This window comes from Erythrolamprus reginae, chromosome 1 (assembly GCF_031021105.1).
Source record: "Erythrolamprus reginae isolate rEryReg1 chromosome 1, rEryReg1.hap1, whole genome shotgun sequence".
NCBI classification, from domain to species: Eukaryota; Metazoa; Chordata; class Lepidosauria; order Squamata; family Dipsadidae; genus Erythrolamprus; species Erythrolamprus reginae.
In genome coordinates, this window is record NC_091950.1 from 13,514,045 (window position 1) to 13,536,437 (window position 22,393).

At 44.4% G+C, this 22,393-nt stretch overlaps 1 protein-coding gene across 6 annotated transcripts in view; it reads right to left on the bottom strand.

Moving 5' to 3' along the window:
• Positions 1-22,393, bottom strand: part of LOC139163734 (transducin-like enhancer protein 1) — a 111,642-nt gene continuing 89,249 nt past the window's right edge. For 4 of the 6 annotated variants that reach the window (XM_070744751.1, XM_070744780.1, XM_070744742.1 and 1 more), the window contains 8 exons: positions 18,159-18,340; positions 17,993-18,072; positions 15,223-15,472; positions 13,940-14,187; positions 11,809-11,956; positions 10,352-10,502; positions 8,577-8,653; positions 1-562 (listed from right to left, as the gene is read on the bottom strand). In XM_070744751.1, the coding sequence (XP_070600852.1) occupies positions 455-562; positions 8,577-8,653; positions 10,352-10,502; positions 11,809-11,956; positions 13,940-14,187; positions 15,223-15,472; positions 17,993-18,072; positions 18,159-18,340 (1,244 nt within the window). In that variant the 3' untranslated portion in view covers positions 1-454. Of the gene's footprint in view, positions 563-1,548; positions 1,608-5,879; positions 5,948-8,576; positions 8,654-10,351; positions 10,503-11,808; positions 11,957-13,939; positions 14,188-15,222; positions 15,473-17,992; positions 18,073-18,158; positions 18,341-22,393 lie in introns of those variants that run through there. The other 2 variants (XR_011558515.1, XR_011558516.1) reach the window with 2 other exon arrangements.

Sequence of the window (22,393 nt, forward strand, 5' to 3'; positions counted from 1 at the left end):
GGCTAGTAACCCAAACACCATCATTTCTTTTATTTGAAAGTTCATTTTTTTCTTTAAAAAAAAAAGGTTAAAATACACAACAAACTTTTTTTTTTCCAAAGGAATTTCAATGGGGGAAACACATACTTGCGCGCACGCACGCTCATCCACGCACCCAAACACACCCACACCAAAGAGAGCGCCAACCCTTCTTCCCACCAGGCCGGGACAACTTGGCGAGAAACTGCTAAATTCCGAGAAAGCCTCAAGCTTGGGTGGAAGATGACGCGGGGGGGGGGGGGGCGATGCCTTCCCACAACCCACCCAGCGTCCGCGTTGTGGGTTCCGGATCCCTGGTTCCGTTCCTGGATTGTGAGGGGATTTTCTTTGGCTGGTAAAAAAAACCCAAGGAGGGGCGCGAGCGAGCAGCCCCCCCCTCTTTGGGGTCAAGTTTGGAGCGACGTCGCGATTCTCCTCAGTACATGACTTCGTAAACCGACGCTTTCTTGTCCCCGGATCCGGTGACGATGAACTGATCGTCTGTGGAAACGTCGCAGCTGAGGACGGATGAGGTTTCTTTAGACTGCGGAGACAGGGAGGAGGGAAGGCGGTTACACAAAGAGGGGCGGCTGGGGCCCTCGACAATTTGTCTGAAACGATATATAGGGCGGCAATGGTGAAACTTTTTGGCACCAAGCGCCCCCAACCGGAATGCGTGTTCATGCGTGTGCACTGGAGCACCAGAAATCGGAAGACCAGCTGCCCATCACACATATGATGGTTTTTCGGGCTGTTTTTAGGTTGTTTTTCAGGCCGTTGTCAGACTGTTTTAGGTCATATTTTGGGTTGTTTTCAGGCCATTCTCAAGGCCGTTATTTGAACTGTTTCTCAGGCCCCAAATGGCCTGAAAATGCCCCCAAAATGGCTTCAACAATGGTCTGAAAATGGCCCCAAAACAACCCAGAAAATAGCCTTTTGGGGGGGACGTTTTTAGGATATTTTTGGGCTGTTTTTAGGTTGTTTTTTGGGCAGTTGTCAGGCTGTTTTAGGTCATATTATGGGTTGTTTTCAGGCCATTCTCAAGGCCGTTATTTGAACTGTTTTTCAGGCCTCAAAGAGCCTGCAAACGCCCCCAAAATGGCTTCAACAATGGTCTGAAAATGGCCCCCAAACTACCCAGAAAATAGCCTTTTGGGGGGGACGTTTTTAGGATATTTTTGGGCTGTTTTTAGGTTGTTTTTTGGGCAGTTGCCAGGCTGTTTTTTGGGTCATTTTAGGCGATACAGTGGTACCTCGACATACGAGTTTAATTCGTTCCAGATTCGAGCTCGTAAGTAGATCAACTCGTATCTCGAACGAATTTTCCCCATATGAATTAATGTAAATAATTCTAATTGGGTTCCAGCCCTCAAAAAAGTCCCAAAGTTAGCCTAAATTATGAAAAAGGACATGTTTTAAATTAATAAATGTACATGCAACACGTATAAATAAACAATAAAGTAAATAATGAAAAGAGAAATGTACAAAATACAATAAGAAAATGTATAAAACACGGTACAGTAACCTTACCTTGGCGACAGACGAGTGCGGCTGTGTACTGTAGGCTACGCAAACAACACTTTCTTAAACTATCATAAACGTAAACAAAACAACAATTCCATAGTTAAATGGTATAAAACTTTGTTTTGCGCGCTAACACGTGCAAATGGCCGAGATAACCGGAAGCAAGGGGATTCTGGGTCAGAGAGGCGATGCGCCAACTAGCGGTAGCATCCTGAAGCTTGGCTCGTATCCCGAATTTGAGCTCGGGTGTCGAACAGAAATTTCGCTCGCGTCGCGGCTCGTAACTTGGAATACTCGCATGTGGAGCAGCTCGTATCTAGCGGTACCACTGTATTTCAGGTCGTTTTTCAGGTCATTTTCAAGGCTGTTGTTTGGATTGTTTAACAGCCCATAAATGGCTTCAAAATGGTCTGAAAATGGCCCACAAACAACCCTTTTTTCACCCGTTTTAAGGCCATTTTGTGGCGCCCGCAAAGACCAGCTGTGCCGAAAACCAGTGGAACAGCTGGTGATGGTGCGCGTGCCCACACAGAGGGCTCTGGCATGTGTGCCATAGTTTTGCCATCACAGATGTAGGGTTTCTTGCCTAAGGGGGGGTTGGACTAGAAGACCTCCAAAATCCCTTCCAACTCGGTTATTCTAATTCTAATTCCAACAATTGAGCCTCGACAGTTCTTTGGCTAAGCGAGACAGGTTGTTAAGTGAGGTTTGCTCCATTTCACCAGCTTTCCTGCCAAGATGGACATTAAGCGAATCCCTGCTGTTATTAAATTAATAACAGGGTTGTTAAGCAAATCAGGTTTCATTTAGTAACCATATCTGAAGTTGCAGCAACGCTGAAAAAAGTGACCCATTACTGTTTTGCACACTTAGGATCCTTGCAGCATCCCCCAACGTCATGTGATCAAAACTCAAGTTATTATTATTTTGTGTCTTTCCCTGTTATGCAATATTTTGTCTCATTTGGAGATACAGTAGGTCCATTTGTCACTCATCACAATGAAGATTCACAGAAAGATGTTTTAAAAATTATTTTCCAAGTTTTGCTAATATGGAATTCCTTCCTTCCGTTCTCCCTTCCCCTTCTTTCCTCTTTTCATTCCTTCTTTCACCACCTTCTTTCCTTCCCCTTCTTTCCTCTTTTCATTCCTTCTTTCACCACCTTCTTTCCTTCCTTCCTTCCTCCCTTCCCCTTCTTTCCTCTTAGAAACATAGAAACATAGAAGACTGACGGCAGAATAAGACCTCCTGGTCAATCTAGTCTGCCCTTATACTATTTCCTGTATTTTATCTTACAATGGATATACAGTAGTCCCTCGCTATATCGCGCTTCACCCACCACGGCTTCACTTCATCGCGGGTTTTGAAGTCAGCGTTGGCACAGATACGGCGCTTAGAAGTTTGGAAGGGCAGGACAAGCCAACCAGCCTGCGGCTGGGCGAATGATGAGTGGGGCGGGGACTGAGCTCCGGCGGAGGCCCGTCCCCTCGTTCAACCCACCTCGCCAGTGCCGAGAAGGCAGTCTTTGGAGGCGCGCTTAGTGGTTGGCGGCGGCGGCGGTGTGCTTCGGGTTGTAGAAAGAGCTGGGAAGGAGGAGAAATTCCCCATCGCGGATTTCACCTATCGCGGCCGGGTCTGGAACGTAACACCAGCGATAGGTGAGGGACTACTGTATGTTTATCCCAGGCATGTTTAAATTCAGTTACTGTGGATTTACCAACCACGTCTTTTCCTTCCTTCTTTCACCCCCTTCTTTCCTTCCTTCCTTCCTTCCCCTTCTTTCCTTCTTCCCCCTTCTTTCCTCTTTTCCTTCCTTCTTTCACCACCTTCTTTCCTTCTTTGTTCCTTGTATTCTTACAATTTATATAGACTGGTTCTTTATATGATTTGATTGCTTATATTACCTGGACTATCATTAAGTGTTGTACCTTATAACTCTTGACAAACTTATCTTTTCTTTTTTGTACACTGAGAGTATATACACCAAGACAAATTCCTTGTGTGTCCAAACACACTTGGCCAATAAAGAATTCTATTCTATTCTATTCTATTCTATTCTATTCTTTCCTTCTCCTCCTTCCTTTGTTTCCTTCTTTCCTTGCTTCCTTCCTTTCCCTTCTTTCGCACATGATAGGGTTAATATTTTGACTTTTCACCCAGTTCTATTCTGCATATTACCAGAGTATTTCCCATAATATGAAGACCTGTTTCCCCAGCGGTCAATATCATCAAAAACCACAATTTGTGAAAACATCGGGGCGTTGACCTTGACTCGGAAGGCAGCTGGGCTTTTCTGTTGGATGCAAAACAATTTTGTTCAGGCCTCTTTTTTTTTTGTTGGCAATGTCTTTTGTTCTCTTCCTGCTTTGAATAATTCGAGTAAATGGATTGAGAGCATCGGAAGAAATCCCTGCAATCTCACTGCTGGTTTAACAGACTCAAGCTAACCTTCTTTATTTTTACTTATTTATCTGTCAAAAGGTGTACAAGATCATAGGTATGGCATAAACAGTGATGGGCTCCTACGGGTACGGTCAGGTACGCAGAACAGGTAGAAATATTTTGAATTTTTTCCTTTTTCTCCCCTTCTGGGCTCTGGGTATGTTTTTCCTATTGTAGTAAATGAGGTTGAATGTGTAGAATTTTAGAAGAGCTTTGCGTGCGTCTGTGTACACACACATACAGTTTATATAATAGATAATGTATATTTTTGTGTACCTGTGTATAATACATATGTATACATGTTGTGGTTAGCTCTGGCCCAGCTCCTGCCCCAAGGACTGTGGATGTGGGGGAGACATCCACAAGCTGCAGGCCTATTTTGCCCCCCGGTTGAATCTGATGATGAAGGCTCCTCTGACCAAGAAGACATGAGTGACAGGGAGGAGGAGAGTGTGGCAGACAGCTCAGAAGGAGATCAATTATCTAGCTCCTCCTTGGATTCAGAACAAGAGTTCATGATACAGCCACGCATGCGGAGAGCGATGCATAGGCAACAACGACTGAGAGATTATTATCAAAGAAAATGAGGCCACCTGTGGTTGGGTGGGGCTGTGGTACTTAGTGAGGCTGCTATAAATAGCAGCCTGTGGGTTTGGCCATTGTGGAGGATTATCTGATCCTTGTGTTTCATGACTGCTTTGCTGACTTTGACCTTTTGTGTGCTGATTTCCCCCCGCTTTGAAACTAAACCAGAGCAAAGTGTGTTTCACTTTGTGAAAGAAGGACTGTGAATTGCCTCACAGCTGCAAGCTAAGTATCACAGAACTGATAAGGGACTTGTACAAATTACCAGTTTGTTTGGAGACGAGTGCTCTTTGCTATACAAAAAGAGGGCTTAGTTTAAGTGAATTTTCATTATAAAGAACATTGTTTTGAATTTTCAAACGTGTGTGTGTCTGAAATTTGTATCTGTGAATTTTCGGGAGGAGTCTACCAGAGAGCCCGACAGAACACTATATATCCCAATTAGTCCAATTAATAATAAAGAATAAAGAAATTAATAGGAAGAAAAGAAGAAAAAGAGAAAGAAGAAAGAATAACAAAAAAAGAAAGAAAGAAAGAACAAAAGAAAGAAAGAGAGAGAGAGAGAGAGAGAGAGAAAGGGGAAAAAAACCAAACTTTTCCCACCCTCATTTTCTTTCATATACAGTATCTCTTTTCACTATTAATCCATCCATTCGAGGATTGGTCTAGCAAATGTTATGTATGCTCTGGTTAGCAGTTTAATATTGCCAGAGAAGAAGCTACAAAAGATTAGTTAAGTTAATAACTCTTAGTGCCCTTTTGGCAGTGTTGTTACAATGGGCTCTGGCACTTACGTCATTAGATATGAGTACTCCAAGTTCCTTGACAGAGTGAGGGTCATCTACAAGGTTGTGTCCTCCAAGTTTGTATTTTGTGTTCTGATTTTTTTTGCAAATGTATAAGACAGAGCATTTACTGGTTGAGATTTGAAGTTGCCAGTTATCAGACCATTGTGATAAATGGTCTAGATCTTTTTGAAGGGTAGAAGTATTGCCAATGGTGTTGAATAGTTTAACATCATCAGCAAAGAGAATGCAGTTACTTATAATATGATCACTAAGGTTGTTTATGTAAAGAATGAATAGTGCTGGTCCTAGAAGGCTGCCTTGAGAGACACCGTTGTGACAGGTGCAGGATTTGATACGGCACTCCCTATTTTAACTACTTGTTGTCTGTTTGACAAGAACCAGTTATCCAATTGTGAAGGGGACCAGAGATGCCATAAGATTTTAGTTTTCAAAGTAGTTTGCAGTATACTACTGAATCAAAGGCTTTACAAAAGTCTATGTAAATTGCATCTATTGATTTACCTTAATCGAGTTGTGAAGTCCGTATGTTTCTACAGTGTAGGAGTTGCAGTTTAGTGGATAATTTTTTTCTGAAATCAAATTGTTTGTTAGAGAGTAGGTTGTTAGTTTATAGGTGAAGGGTGATGGGTTGATTTATGATTGATTCCATGACTTTGCAGGTGACGCAACATAAAGAGATTGGTCTATAATTTTCAATGTTACTTGGATCTCCTTTTTTAAAGATAGGGATGACTGTGGCTAGTGACCATAAGTTGGGTAAGAGGCTAGTCCTGAAGGATTTTTCAAAAATTATGCTCAGAGGTTCCGCTATGGTTGTGGAGAGCTTTTTAAAGAAATATGCACATAGACTGTCATGTCCAATGGATAGAGATGGTTTTAGGTTGCCTAATGCTTTTCCAACATTATCTTCTGTAAAATCGATTTGTGTTAGTGTTGCAATTGTTTGGGGTGCGACTAGGAAATATTGGCCATGAGATATTGCTGTTTAAAAAAACAGAGCCCAAGAATGTGTTAAAGAGGCTGGCTTTAACATCTTCATCATTATATTTTTTACCATTCGGTCCTTTGAAGGGTGGGATAGATCTTGAGTCGTTTGGGTTTGTTGTTTGCAAAGTTGTAGAAGGTTTACAAAACTTTGTAAAATTTGTTTTTCCAAAAAGTTTGTTTTCCAAAATATTGTTTTGGAAAAAGTTGTTTGTTAAACTTTGTTTACAAAGTTGTAGGAGTTCTTGTAGCCTTTGAAGCCATCTGTTTTTACAGGAATAATTACCACCACCCTACCCACAAAATATAGATAAGTCCTCAGCCTATGACCACAACTGAGGCCCAAAACGTAGGTTGTGAACGGAGACATTTGTGAAATGAACTTTGTCCCATTTTACAATTTTTCTTGCCAAGTGAATCCCTGCAGTTGTTGAATTAGTAATACGGTTGTTAAGTGAATCTGGCTTCCGTTTCCCCATTGACTTTGCGTGTCTGGTCACAAAACGGGATTAGGTGACCCCGAGACACTGCGACCGTCATAAATTTGAGTCGGCTGTCAAGCATGTGAATGTAAATCATGTGACCATCGGGATGCAGCAATGGTCATAACTGTGAAAAACAGTTTTCTGTGTCACTGTAACTTCAAACAGTCACTAAACAGACAGCTGTAAGTCGAGGACTACCTGTAGCCATTGTCTTGCTGGACTTTCTACAGGTAGTCCTCGATTTATAACCGTTCAGTTAGTGACTGTCCAAAGTTACAATGGCACTCACAAAAGTGACATGACATTTTTTCACAGTTATAACCTTTGTTTGATTGATTTGATTTGATTTTATTGGATTTGTATGCCGCCCCTCTCCGCAGCCTCGGGGCGGCTAACAACAGTAGTAAACAGCATATGACAATCCAATATAAACAGTTAAAAACCCCTATTGTAAAACCAAACATACATACAGACATACCATGCATAAAACTGTAAAGGCCTAGGAGGAAAGAGTATCTTAATTTCCCCATGCCTGGTGGCAGAGGTGGGTTTTAAGAAGCTTATGAAAGGCAAGGAGGGTGGGAGCAATTCTAATCTCTGGGGGGAGTTGGTTCCAGAGGGTCGGGGCCGCCACAGAGAAGGCTCTTCCCCTGGGTCCCGCCAAGCGACATTGTTTAGTTGACAGGACCCGGAGAAGACCCACTCTGGAACCAGCTCCCCCCTGAGATTAGGATTGCCCCCACCCTCCCTGCCCTTCGTAAACTCCTTAAGACCCACCTTTGCCGTCAGGCATGGGGGAACTAAAACACCTCCCCCTTGCCCATGTTGTTTTGTTGATTGATTGACTGTGTGCCTGTTTTTTATATATACTGTTTTTTATGAGATTATTAATTTAAATTGGAACTGGATGGGTGGGCATTGGATTTGGTATTGTGTACTGTACTGTTTTTTATTATTGTTGTGAGCCGCCCCGAGTTTGCGGAGAGGGGCGGCATATAAATCCAATAAACCTAAACCTAAACCTACTCTGTTGGACCTAACTGGTCGCTGGGATTTGTGCAGCAGAAGGGGGTCCCTTTGTAGCATCCTCATGATCATGTGATCAAAATTAAAGCTAATACTGACCCATATTTATAATGGGGGTCACGTGATTCCCCTTTTGCGACCTTTTTGATTTTTTAAAATCAATAAACAAACATGACGGCCACATTTAAAAATAGGTTTTCATGAGCAGCGATATGGCCCTCCCACTTTCCAATACTGTAGTACAGCATAAAATGTAAAAGATTATATATTCCATTCCTATGTAGTTTATTACAGTCATAGGCAAGAGACCAGTTATACAATTTAAAATTCTAGTCTAAAATAATAAATAACAACTAAAATTTATGATAATCTAGCCTGTCAATCATTCATTCCAATTTGCAGGATAAAATGTAGAAGATTAAAAATTAATTAATAGAACAGAATAGGAAATGTGGAATAGAAAATAGAATAGAATAGATTAACAAAATTGAAAGGGACCTTGGAGGTCTTCTAGTCCTACCCCCTGCTTTGGGAGGAAACCCTGTACCATTCCAGACAAATGGTTGTCCTTGAAAACTTCCAGTGTTGGAACATTCACAACCTCTGGAGGCAAGTTGTTGCAATGTTTAATTGGAATGTTGGATTAATTGGAATTAACCAGTTATAGCTTTGCATCATTTTAGGAGCAGGATTCAAGTCTTACCTGGAATATGCTGGCTCCGTAAGGGGTCCGCCAGGCGTTGAGCAGGTTGTCCTTCCCAGTGCTGACAAACCATTTGCCTGTACGTGAGAGAAACGTTAGCAAGCTTTGTCTGGTCCTGGTGAGCTTTTTTTTCTAAGATCAGGCAAACTCAGTTAGGGAATTTGTTTGAAACTAGCTATTTAATGGTCCTGGGCGACCTAGGGCAATGTGCAATAAAATTCATCAGTTAGTTTTGCAAACAGTGCCCATTTTAAGACAGATGGACTTCAACTCCCAGAATACCCCAGTAAACTTATGCTGGCTGGGCAATTCTGGGAGTTGAAGTCTACTTGCAGAATAAAATAGAATGGAATGGAATAGGAGTACAGAATAGATTTAGAGAGAATAGAATAGAATAGAATGGAATGGAATAAAATAGAATGGAATATGAGTACAAAATAGAATTAGAGAGAATAGAATAGAACAGAATAGAATGGAATAGGAGTATAGAATAGAATTAGAGAGTAGAATAGTATAGAATAGAATCGAGCCGTGATAGCAAACCTATGGCACTTGTGACACAGTTGGCACGTGTAGCAATATCTGAGGGCACGGGAGGCATGGACCTATGTCAGCTCCAGCGCACATGTGTGCCCTGGCCAACTGATTCTCAGCCTTCCAGGGGACATGGGAGGCCATTTTTTCCCTCTCCAGGCTTCAAGAAAGCCTCCGGAGGCTGCGGATGGAGAAAAACAGGTTCAATGGGCCTACCGGAAGTTCGGAAATGAGTTTTTCGCCATCTCACAGAGTCTGCAGGCTTCAGTGAGGCCTGTGCGGGAGGGCAGAGGGGGTGGATTGTGTGTGCATGCGCGGATGGGAAAGCATTGCATTATGGATGTGGGCATGCACATATGCGCTATCGTGCACACACATGCACTTTAGGCGCAAAGGTTCGCCATCACCGAAATAGAGAATAGAATAGAACAGAACAAACAGAACAGAGAAAGAAGAATGAAGTGGAGTGGAATGGAATGGATAGAACAGAATACAATAGAACAGAACAGAGAAAGAAGAGTGGATAGAAGAATAGAATAGAAGAATAGAACAGAACAAACCAGAACAGAGAAAGAAGAATAGAGTGGAGTGGAATGGATAGAACAGAACAGAACAGAATAGAGAAAGAGGAGGGGAGTGGAATGGATAGAACAGAATAGAAGAATAGAATAGAAGAATAGAACAGAACAGAATAATTTAATGGCCAAGTGGGATTTGACACACAAGAAATTTGTCTTTGGTGCATATGATCTCAGTGTCCATTAAAAAAATTACATTCACCAAGAATCATAAAATATAATACTTTGTGTTATAGGATACTAAATCCTATGGGATTGTCATTGGATACTAAATAAGCAATCAAATCATACTAGGAAACTAAATAAAACAATATAAATCATAAAGATACAAGCAACAAGGTTATAGCCGCCCCGAGTCCTCGGAGTGGGGTGGCATATAAATCCAATCAATCAATCAATCGAATGAATAAATAAATAGTCATAAGTGGGAGGAGGTAGGTAATAGAAAGGATGAGAAGAGTAATATTAATACAGTCTTAGTAAATTATTTGACAGTGTTGAGGGAATTAGTTGTTTAGCAGAGTGATGGCGTTCAGGGCAAAAACCTGTCCTTGTGTCTAGTTGGGCCCTATAGCGTCGTTTGGAGGGTAGAAGTGGAAAAACACAGGGTTATTAGTGCATCTTCCTGCAAAAAAACAGGCCCCTTTAAGAAGTGACACCCACCACAGGAAGCGAACTTCAGGGAGAGGACACAGCTCTCGTGGAGGTGCAGCTGGTACTTCTCCGATTTGGTCACGTGGAGGATTTCCACGTTGCTGCTCTCCATCCCCACCGCCAGCCACTCTCCCGTGGGGCAGTAGCCCAAGGAGAAGATCTGGAGTGAGAGAAGAGGAAAAAAATGGGATACTCACACAGGGTGTCCAGGGGAAAAGCATTTTGGAATTCCCTGACATTTCCCTGTAACTTGCGATCTAGTTAAAGTGCGGTCGTAGATGACGTCAAACCAAACGGCTAAGCCATGGAGAAAGATCGGTAGCTGAGGTTGCCACAGTTATGCTCATTTTTGCTTGACTCTGCCAGGCAGCGCGATCCGTTTTTATTTTTTACATGATTTTTCCCTGACTTTTAAACATTTTAATACAATTTGGTTTTTTCCCCATGATTTATTCCTTTTCATGAATTCCCTGATTATTCACGGCAAAGGGGGTGGCATAGCAGGTAGAGTGCTGTACTGCAGGCCACTGAAGCTGACTACAGATCTGTAGGTCAGTAGTTCAAATCTCATCACCGGCTGAAGGTGGACTCAGCCTTCCATCCTTCCAAGGTGGATAAAATGAAGACTGGATTGTGGGGGGCAATAGGCTGGCTATGTTAAAAAGTGCTACTGCTAACATCTTGTAAGCCACCCTGAGTTTAAAGAGAAGGGCGGCATAAAAATCAATCAATCAATCAAACAAACAAACAAGCAAACAAAAAAATAAAATAAAATAAAATAAAATAAAAAAATAAAAAAAATTTCCTGATATTTCCAGAAACCGCCAATTTCCCTGATAATTCCCTGATTTCCAGGTTTGCTGGACACCCTGTTGCAACCCAAGCAGAGGAAAGGGAAACAAACCAAAAGCAGTCGAAGTTTCTAGTCCTCAAGATGACCAAAGCTTGATGAGGGTACAATCTGACCGAAAGCCAGATAAAAAAGGCAGGATGGTTTTTATGAGAGACGAACGAGAGCAGAAGGAAGGCGGAAGGCTGTGCTCGACTTACAACAGTTCGTTTAGTGGCTGTTAGAAGTTATAACAGCACTGAAAAAAGGTGACTTGTTGTGACCATTTTCCATGAGCTGTGACTGTTGCAGCATCCTCAGGGTTGTGCGATTTGACATTCGGAGGTTTGGCGACTTGGTTCATATGTATGACGCTCGCCGGAATCCCCTTTTGCAATCTTCTGACAAGCATAGTCAATGGGGGAAGCCAGATTCACTTAACGACCGTGTGACTCATTTAATAAAACTGCAGTGATTCGCTTAGCAACTGTGGCAAGAAAGGTCGTAAAATGGGTCAAATCTCACATAGTGAATTTTTCACTGAGCGACAGAAATCCTGTGGTCGTAAGTTGAGGACCACCTGTATTTTTCAGACTTCCTTACATTAAATACCAATGTAAATTGGGCCATCACTGACCTGGGAACTGAAGTCGTGTTGCTGCAGCTGCCGGCCTTCGCGGAGGTCCCAGCATCGGACGGTGTTGTCCAAACCGCCGGTCCAAAGTTTGGTGCCATCGTTGGAAATGTCAATGCAACTCGCCCCGTCCGTGTGACCCTGGAACTGTCTGGAGGGAGAGGAGATATAGTGGAGGGGGAAGAAGAGAAGGAGGAAAAGGGGAAGGAAGAAAAGAAGGATGGGAACAGGGAGAGAGGGGGACAGAAAGGAAGAGGAGGAGAAGGTGGAGGAAGGAGAGGAGAAGAAAGAAGGAAAGAAGGAGGGAGAGGAGAGAGAGAATAGGAGGAAGAGACAAATGGGAGGAACAAACGGGAGAAGGACAAAGAGAAGGAAGAATAGAAGCATGGGAGGATGGAGGAAGAAGAGGAGGAAGAGAAGCAGTGTTGGAGGAGAAGAGGAAAGGGAAGAAGAATTGGAGCAAGAACAGAAGAGAAGGAAGATGGGAAAAGTAGAAGAGGAAGGAGGAGAAGAGAAGAAAAATGGAGGAAGAGGATGGAAAAGAGGAGAGTCATGAGCCAATAAATAAATGAATAAATAAATAAATGAAGAAAGAAAGAAAGAAAGAAAGAAAAAATAACTTGCCTAATCTGTTATCACACTGACTCTGGTGGGTTCAATACAAAACCTTAAATTGTCCCTGTGCTCCTCAACCAATAATGTTGTCTATCATTTGTCCGTTTTGTGGCTATTAAAATAATGGGACTTCATCCACTGAAAAAGAGTCCAAGCACCTATTTGAAAACTTATCTTGGTCGGTAAGCCACTCCCACCCAGTCACATGACCTTTAAGCCACCACCCAGTCAGATGATTATCAAGCCACTCCCATCAGGTCACATGGCCGGCAAGCCACACCCACAAAATAAGACACGCCCACAGCATGGCAGTAAAAATTTGGGCAGCCCATCACTGCACAGGCCTTCTCTGGCTTGGAGACCTGCCAGGCTGATGTCTTCAAAATTTGGCAAGGCGTCTCTGAGAGGCACGAACCAATCAAGGGAACCAATTGTATCCTGCAAACTCCCCTCCCCTTTCTCTCCTTTTTTATTCCCTACGGTGTTGTGGTTAGCTCTGGCCCAGCTCCTGCCCCAAGGACTGTGGATGTGGGGGAGACACCCACATGCTGCAGGCCTGTTTTGCCCCCCCCTCTGGTGGAAGCTGATGATGAAGGCTTCTCTGACCAAGAAGACATGAGTGACAGGGAGGAGGAGAGTGTGGCAGACAGCTCAGAAGGAGATCAATTATCTAGCTCCTCCTTGGATTCAGAACAAGAGTTCATGATACAGCCACGCATGCGGAGAGCGATGCATAGGCAACAACAACTGAGAGATTATTATCAAAGAAAATGAGGCCACCTGTGGTTGGGTGGGGCTGTGGTGATTAGTGAGGCTGCTGTAAATAGCAGCCTGTGGGTTTGGCCATTGTGGAGGATTATCTGATCATTGTGTTTCGTGCCTGCCTTGCTGACTTTGACCTTTTGTGTGCTGATTTTTCCCCGCTTTGAAACTAAACCAGAGCAAAGTGTGTGTCACTTTGTGAAAGAAGAAGGATTGTGAATTGCCTCACAGCTGCAAGCTAAGTATCACAGAACTGATAAGGGACTTGTACAAATTACCAGTTTGTTTGGAGACGAGTGCTCTTTGCTATACCAAAAGAGGGCTTAGTTTAAGTGAATTTTCATTATAAAGAACATTGTTTTGAATTTTCAAACGTGTGTGTGTCTGAAATTTGTACCTGTGAATTTTTGGGAGGAGTCTACCAGAGAGCCCGACAGAACATACGGGAGGGGCCATTCATTGTCCCCTGGTGCCTTTACTTCCAAGTCAACCCTTGTTCCTTAGCAGTTCCCTCCCTCTGGCAGCTCACTGGGAACAGTCTCCAGCTGTTCCTCTGCCTCACTGATGTCTGATTCTGAAGGTAGCATATAACTGTCAGAGAGCCCTGGCTCCATCTCTGTCTCGGATGCAGAGCACTTGTCCGAGCCTTCCCTAGACTCCAGGACTGGCCCATGTTCCTCCCCAACCTCCTCACTGTCCGAATCTGCTGCCAAGTGTGCTGGCCGCCATCAGGCCACAATAGGACATGAGCCCTTACCGAACCAGGGTTTGGTTCTGCAAATCCCAGACCACGATGTTGCCGTCGCTGCAGCAGGAGAAGCAGACTTTGGCATCGGGGCTGATGGCCAGGGCGTAGCAGGCCGGGGCGGAGGAGGTCAGCTCGGCCTTGATCCGGGGCGTGGGGGCCGCCAGGTCCCAGATGGACAAGGTGCTGGCCTCGCCCCCAACGATGAGGCTGTGGCCGTCGGGAAGAAGCTTGCAAGATCGGATGTAGTTGTCTCGGTTCTGCGGAGGGGAGACAACAGGGAAACCTGAAAACAGGAAAGAAACGGCGTTCCCATCCCTTGCGAGGGGCAGAGGGGGATTTACTCTCTCTGGGAAAGATACCATTCCTCCTTTCGTGAGCATGAGAGGAGAGTGTAGGAGAAAAGTTACCGGATCCTTCCGTGAGGATTAAAAGCAAGAGGAAAGGTAGGGGAGCCGTAAAAGTAAGAAAGGGCAAGTTAAATCTAGATGCCAGCGTGAAGAATTGATGCTATAAAACACCATAAGCGAGTTTTGCCCAGAGAGATTGAAAGCTAGGGAAACAATTGGGGTGGGTTCAGTTGATTACTATAGGAAAGGAGGGAGGGAGGGAGGGAGGGAGGGAGGGAGGTGTGAGTGAATGAGTGAGTTGGAAGACCACAAACAAGGAGGGAGCGAAGGAAAAGGAGGGAGAAGAAAGAAGGGGCTGGGAGCAAAGGAAGATGAAAGGAAAGAGAGAAGGAAGGGCAAAAGAAACGAAAGAGAAGAAGGGAAAGAGAAGGAAGAAGGGAAGGAAAAACAGAGGATAAGATAGGAAGGAAAGGGGAGAAATAAATGAATAAATTAAAGAAGGGAGGGAGGGAAGAAGGGAGGAAGGAAGGAAGGAAGGGAGGTGTGAGTGAATGAGTGAGTTGGAAGACCACAAACAAGGAGAGAGCAAAGGAAAAGGAGGGAGAAGAAGACAGAAGAGGCTGGGAGCAAAGGAAGATGAAAGGAAAGAGAAAGAACGACAAAATAAATGAAAGAGAAGGGAAAGAGAAGAAAGGAGGGAAAAGGAAAGGATAGGATAGGAAGGAAAGGGGAGAAGGGGATGAATGAATAAAGGAAGGAAGAAAGGAAGGAAGGAAGAAAGGAAGGAAGGAAGGGAAAAACGGGAGAAAGGAAAGGTGGGAATGGGAAGAGAGAGAAGGAAGGAGAAAGAGGGAAGAAAAAGAAAGCACTGGGGAAGAAGCATCATAACCCCCCCACTGACCCCACTTGCACCCAACCATTCCGGGAGGCCCCTCCTCCGCTTACCAGGCAGTCCAGCTGTGCCACGGGGGTCTTGGTGCCCGGCTGGCCCACGTCCCAGACCTTGACGCAGCCTTTGCCCCCCGTGTAGACGTGCTGGGTGGAGTTGCTGATGGTGACGGCGCAGACCACCTCGCCGTGGGAGAGCGTGTGGAGCTGGCGGGCGTGGCGGGGGATGCCGGAGCCGATCAGGGCGTCGGGAGGGAAGGGCACCGGCTGCATCTGCCCGTCAGCGCTGACGTGGAAGGAGTAGGCCCTGGGTGGGTGGGGGGAGGACAGGGAAGGCTCACTCGCAGGCACACACACCCCTCCCAAGGGCCCCTAGAGAACAGATGCCGCTCGAGTGGCGGCCGGACGGAGCAACATCTGGAAGGCCAGATCAGATGGGAAGCCAAGCGCTTTGGAGCTCAGAACAGTTGGCCCAATTGATCCTCCAAACTCTTGCTTATTTCTCTCTTATCTGGATCTCAGCTAACATGCTTAAAATCCACCCCAACCCCAGCAACGTTAAGACCAGTTTAATAGTAGCTGGCTGGGTGAAGAAAGGAAGGGAAAGGAAAAGAAGGAAGGAAATAGGGAAAGCGAGAGGGGGAAAAAGGAAAGGGTAAGAAAAGAAGAAGGGGAGAAGGAGAGAAAGAGAAGGGAAGAGGGAAAAGAAAGGGAAGAGAAAGGAAAGAGATAAAGGGAGGGAAGAAAAGAGGGGAGGGAAGAGATAAAGGGAGGGAAGAGGGAAAGGAAGAGGAGAAAAGAAGGAAGGGAAGAGGGAAAGGAAGAGAAGAAAAGAGGAAAGAGAAGAAAAGAGGGAAGGAAAGAAAAGAAAAGAGGGAAGGAAAGAGAAAAGAAGGGAAGAGGGAAAGGAAGAGAAGAAAAGAGGGAAGGGAAGAGATAAAGGGAGGGAAGAGGGAAAGGAAGAGAAGAAAAGAGGGAAGGATAGAGAAAAAAAGAGGGAAGGAAAGAGAGAAAAGAAGGGAAGAGGGAAAGGAAGAGAAGGAAAGAGGGAAGGAAAGAGAGAAAAGAAGGGAAGAGGGAAAGGAAGAGAAGAAAAGAGGGAAGGAAAGAGAGAAAAGAAGGGAAGAGGGAAAGGAAGAGAAGAAAAGAGGGAAGGAAAGAGGGAAAGGAAGAGAAGAAAAGAGGGAAGGAAAGAGAGAAAAGAAGGGAAGAGGGAAAGGAAGAGAAGAAAAGAGGGAAGGAAAGAGAGAAAAGAAGGGAAGAGAGAAAGGAAGAGAAGAAAAGAGGGAAGAGAAGAAAAGAGGGAAGGGAAGGGAGAAGGGAATAAAAGAAGTTTGGAATTATTTCCGTGCATAATGTCCAGGACAGTGTTGGTGAACCTTTTCAGCCCTGAGTGCCTGCATGGGTGCTAGAAACCGGAAGAGCAGTAGCCCAGTGCCCATGTGCCGTGTCAGGAAGATGGTATTCCAGTTTCCAGCATGCACATGCGCACTGGCCACCTGACCTTCTGGTTTCCCCATCCCACCTGGAGGCTCCCTGGAAGCCAAAAACACCCTCCCAGAGCCTGTGTGCGAGCCAAAAATCAGCTGGCCGGCACACATATGCACATTGGAGCTGAGCTAGGGCAACGGTTCAGGTGCCAGTAGATACGGCTCTGTGGCCCCCGTGCCATAGGTTCACCATCACTGGTATATGGGGTTTTTAACACTTTTAGATTTAGATTTAATTGGATTTGTAATTTAGATTTCTTTTATGTATTGTTGCATTTATAATATTGTACCCCACCCTGAATCACTTCGAGATTAGATAGTTAGATAGATAGATAAATAGATAGATAGATAGAGATAGATATAGACAGAGAGATAGATATAGATAGATAGATAGATATAGATAGATAGATAGATAGATAGAGACAGATAGATAGATAGAGATAGATATAGACAGATAGATAGATAGATAGATAGATAGATAGATAGATAGAGATAGATATAGACAGAGAGATAGAGATAGATAGATAGATAGATAGAGATAGATAGATAGATAGAGATAGATATAGACAGATAGATAGATAGATAGATAGAGATAGATATAGACAGAGAGATAGAGATAGATAGATAGATAGATAGATAGAGACAGATAGATAGATAGAGATAGATATAGACAGATAGATAGATAGATAGATAGAGATAGATATAGACAGAGAGATAGAGATAGATAGATAGATAGAGACAGATAGATAGATAGAGATAGATATAGACAGATAGATAGATAGATAGATAGAGATAGATATAGACAGAGAGATAGAGATAGATAGATAGATAGAGACAGATAGATAGATAGAGATAGATATAGACAGATAGATATATAGATAGATAGAGATAGATATAGACAGAGAGATAGAGATAGATAGATAGATAGATAGAGATAGATAGATAGATAGAGATAGATATAGACAGATAGATAGATAGATAGATAGAGATAGATATAGACAGAGAGATAGAGATAGATAGATAGATAGATAGATAGAGACAGATAGATAGATAGAGATAGATATAGACAGATAGATAGATAGATAGATAGAGATAGATATAGACAGAGAGATAGAGATAGATAGATAGATAGATAGAGATAGATATAGACAGAGAGATAGAGATAGAGATAGATAGATAGATAGATAGATAGATAGATAGATAGATAGATAGATAGATGGATAGACAGATCGATCGATCACTGGTCTAGGACCACCGTCCCAGAGAGGGGGAGGGGCTTGATTCGGACCCCCTGCTCTCAAAGGGGGCCCATTGCTGAGCTCCTGGCACCCACTTACGGCTTGGCAGAAGACATGCCGGCTTGCATTCCTGCAGAAAGGCTGGAAGCCCTCAAATGCACGTGGGGATCATAAGCTACCTAGAAGGACAGAGGGACTTTGGTTAATACCAGGGAAGCCCCCCCCCCTCTCCCCTACAAGGGGGCTTCTCTCCCCAAAGGCTTACCAAAGGGGAACGCCCATAGCTGCCCGTCCCCACAACGGCGGCCCCGTTGAGCTGGGGGGAGACCAGGTGCAGCCCGGCGTAGGCTCCTGTGCCCACCATGTCGCCATTGACCGCAACGTGGGCGACGTTAAAAGCGGCTTGATAGGAGTTCTGGACGGTGAGGGGATTCCGAAGGCTCAAAGCTGAAACCAAAAGAGAAGATTCTCGTGTTTTATTTTCCCCAATTGCTTCAAATTCACTCTGTTTCCCAGTCTTAGCAATTTTAACATGCATGGACTTCAACTCCCAAAATTTATTTATTTATTCGATTTGTATGCCACCCCTCTCCGCAGACTTGGGGCGGCTAACAACAGTAATAAAACAGTATATAACAATAATCCAATACTAAAAACAGTTAAAAACACATTATATAAAAACCAATCATACATACAGAGATACCATGCATAAAATTTTAAAGGCCTAGGGGGAAAGTGTATCTCAATTCCCCCGTGCCTGGCGGCAGAGGTGGGTTTTAAGTAGCTTACGAAAGGCGAGAAGGGTAGGGGCAATTCTAATCTCTGGGGGGAGTTGGTTCCAGAGGGCCGGGGCCGCCACAGAGAAGGCTCTTCCCCTGGGTCCCGCCAAGCGACATTGTTTGGTTGACGGGACCCGGAGAAGGCCCACTCTGTGGGACCTAACCGGTCGCTGGGATTCGTGCAGCAGGAGGTGGTCTCTGAGATAATCTGGTCTGGTGCCATGAAGGGCTTTATAGGTCATAACCAACACTTTGAATTGTGACCGGAAACTAATCGGCAGCCAATGCAGACTGCGGAGTGATGGTGAAACATGGGCATACCTAGGGAAGCCCATGATTGCTCTCGCAGCTGCATTCTGCACGATCTGACGTTTCCGAACACTCTTCAAAGGTAGCCCCATGGAGAGAGCATTATAGTAGTCGAGTCATGAGAATTCTGGGAGTTTATGTCCACAGAGCTCGGCTGAGGAATTCTGGGAGTTTAAATCCATAGATTTAAACTGAGGAATTCCAGAATTTAAAATCCACAGATCTAGGCTGAGGAATTCCGGGAGTTGGAGTCCACACCTCTTAAATATGCTGAGGTTGAGAAATTCTGTCTTAAAAGGAGGCCTGAATTTCGATTTAACTCCCCTTTCTCTCTCTCCCCGTCACTCTCCCCCACACTCACTGGCCCAACCTTAAAAAATAAATAAGCCGCCAGTCACACACTCTCAGCCAATTAACATTCAGGCCGACCACTTTAGCCTGCTCGTAATTTTTATGAGCTTATTGACAGGGATGTTTTAAAACTGTCCTTTCATCAGTTTTACATCTCCCTTCAGATAACCTTGGTCCTCCGTTTTATTGTATTTGTTTTACTGCCTTTTTAACACACCCTGCAGTGGTGGCTTCCTGCCACAAATGCTTTTCTCCCCACAAAAAGTGTGGAGGGGGGGGGGCAGTGGCCTAGAGGTGGAGTTCTTGCCTCCCAGAATGGAGGCTGTGAGTTCGATCCTAGGGAGTTTTGTGGTTAGCTCTGGCCCAGCTCCTGCCCCAAGGACTGTGGATGTGGGGGAGACATCCACATGCTGCACGGCTATTTTGCTCCCGGTGGAATCTGCTGATGAAGGCTCCTCTGACCAAGAAGACATGAGTGACAGGGAGGAGGAGAGTGTGGCAGACAGCTCAGAAGGAGATCAATTATCTCGCTCCTCCTTGGATTCAGAACAAGAGTTAATGATACAGCCACGCATGCGGAGAGCGATGCATAGGCAACAACGACTGAGAGATTATTATCAAAGAAAATGAGGCCACCTGTGGTTGGGTGGGGCTGTGGTACTTAGTGAGGCTGCTATAAATAGCAGCCTGTGGGTTTGGCCATTGTGGAGGATTATCTGATCCTTGTGTTTCATGACTGCTTTGCTGACTTTGACCTTTTGTGTGCTGATTTTTCCCCACTTTGAAACTAAACCAGAGCAAAGGGTGTTTCACTTTGTGAAAGAAGAAGGACTGTGAATTGCCTCACAGCTGCAAGCTAAGTATCACAGAACTGATAAGGGACTTGTACAAATTACCAGTTTGTTTGGAGACAAGTGCTCTTTGCTATACAAAAAGAGTGCTGTTTATTTGCATTTTCGGTATAAAGAACATTGTTTTGAATTTTCAAACGTGTGTGTGTGTATGAAATTGTATCTGTGCATTTTTGGGAGGAATCTACCAGAGAGCTCGACAGCACAGGTAGAGGCAGATATTTCTCTCTCTCCGGTCACACTGAGTATATATATCTGCTGAAGAAAACGCCTCATTGGCGACAGGGAAGGGCATCCGGCCATGAAAACATTCTGCCTGCTCCGTTCAGTTGATTAACAGAGTTGGAAGGGACCTTGTAGGTCATCTAGTCCAACCCCTAGCTCAAGCAGGAGACCCTACATCATTTTTGACAGATGGTAGTCCGGTCTCCTCTTGAAATCTTCCAGTTATGAAGCTCCTACAACTTCAAAGGTTGTTCCATTGGTTGATTGCTCTCACTGTCAGAAAGTTCCCCCTTATTTCTATGTTGAATCGGTCTCCTTTCCATCCATTATTCCTCGTCTGTCCTTCGGGTGCTTTGGAAAAGAGAGACTGAGGGAACTGGGCATGGATAGCCTGGAGAAAAGGAGGGGCCAGAGCGGACATGATAGCAGTCTACAAGTATACAAGGGGATGTCACAGAGAGGAGGGGACCACTTTATTCTCCAGGGCACCAGAGGGCCGGACGAGGAACAACGGTTGGAAGCTGACCAAGGAGAGATTCTACATGGAGATAAGGAGGAACTTCCGGACGGTCAGAACGATCAACCAGTGGAACAACCTACCAGCTGACTTTGTGAACTCCAACACTCTGGACATTTTTAAGAGAAGATTGAAATGCCACTTGACTGGTGTGCTATAGGGTTTCTGCTTGGGCAGGGGGTTGAACTCGATGGCCGTCATGGTCCCTTTCAACTCTAACAATCAATCAATCAATCAATAAACAAATAAACAAACAAACAAACAAAATAAATAAATAAATAAATAGAATAGAATACCTTGACCCCCTCCTCTCCATGGCAGCCCCTCAAATATTGGAAGGCTGCTATCATGTCTCCCATAATCCTTCTCTTTGTTAAGACTAGCCATGCCCAGTTCTGATTGGGGTTTTTTATTATTAATACATTGTCTTAAAATGTTGTTCGCCAGTAGCTTATAAATCAATTACCAAATTAATTCTTGTAAACGTTCTTCATATATTTTAGCCTCCAGTCCACTAATCATTCTGGTTGTTCTCCTCTACACTTTTTCTACAGTGGTACCTCTACCTAAGAACGCCTCTACTTAAGAGCTTTTCTAGATAAGAACCAGGTGTTCAAGATTTTTTTGCCTCTTCTTAAGAACCATTTTCTACTTTAGAACCCAAACCCAGAAAAAATTCCCAGGAAATTTGAGAGCGGCACAAAGGCCCAGTCAGTTTCCTGCCATTCCCCCTTTAATCCCAGCCACCTCGGGCTTTTCTGGGCTGCCAGAGGAGCCTTTTGGTGGCGCTTAAGGAGGCTTTGGCAGTTGAGAGTAAACAAAGCATTTTCCTTTCTCTGGGCGCTTGGAGAGAGAATAAACCACTCCACTATGGTGACTCCCTCGCTCTGCCTCCCATACACCCAAAGTTTTGTATTTTTTTTTATTCCCCTCACCTCACCTTCTTCCTTCGGCAGCAATTGTCCTCCTCCTCCTCTTCTTCCTCCTCCTCCTCCTCCAACCCAAATTCCAAGCTTTTATTTCTTTCCTAATGGGTTTGCATGCATTATTTGCTTTTACAATGATTCCTATGGGAAAAAATTGCTTCTTCTTACAAACTATTCAACTTAAGAACCTGGTCACAGAACGAATTAAGTTCTTAAGTAGAGGTACCACTGTATTTGGAAAATTCGGAGTCTCCCGAACACTCTTCAAGGGTAGCTCCACGTAGAGCGTGTTGCAATAACCAAGACAGGAGGTGAGGGGGGCCTGAGCGACTGTGCGCAGAGCCTCCTGGTCCAAATAGGGCGGCAACTGGAGAACCAGGTGAACCTGGGCGAAGGTCCTCCTGGCCACAGCCGAGAGATGGTGATCAAGGCTCAGCTGTGGATCCAGGAGGACACCCAAGTTGTGGACCCTATCTGAGGGGGTCGATGTTTCTCCCCCCAGAATGATGGACGGACAGAGTCCTTAGGAGGAAATGCCCACA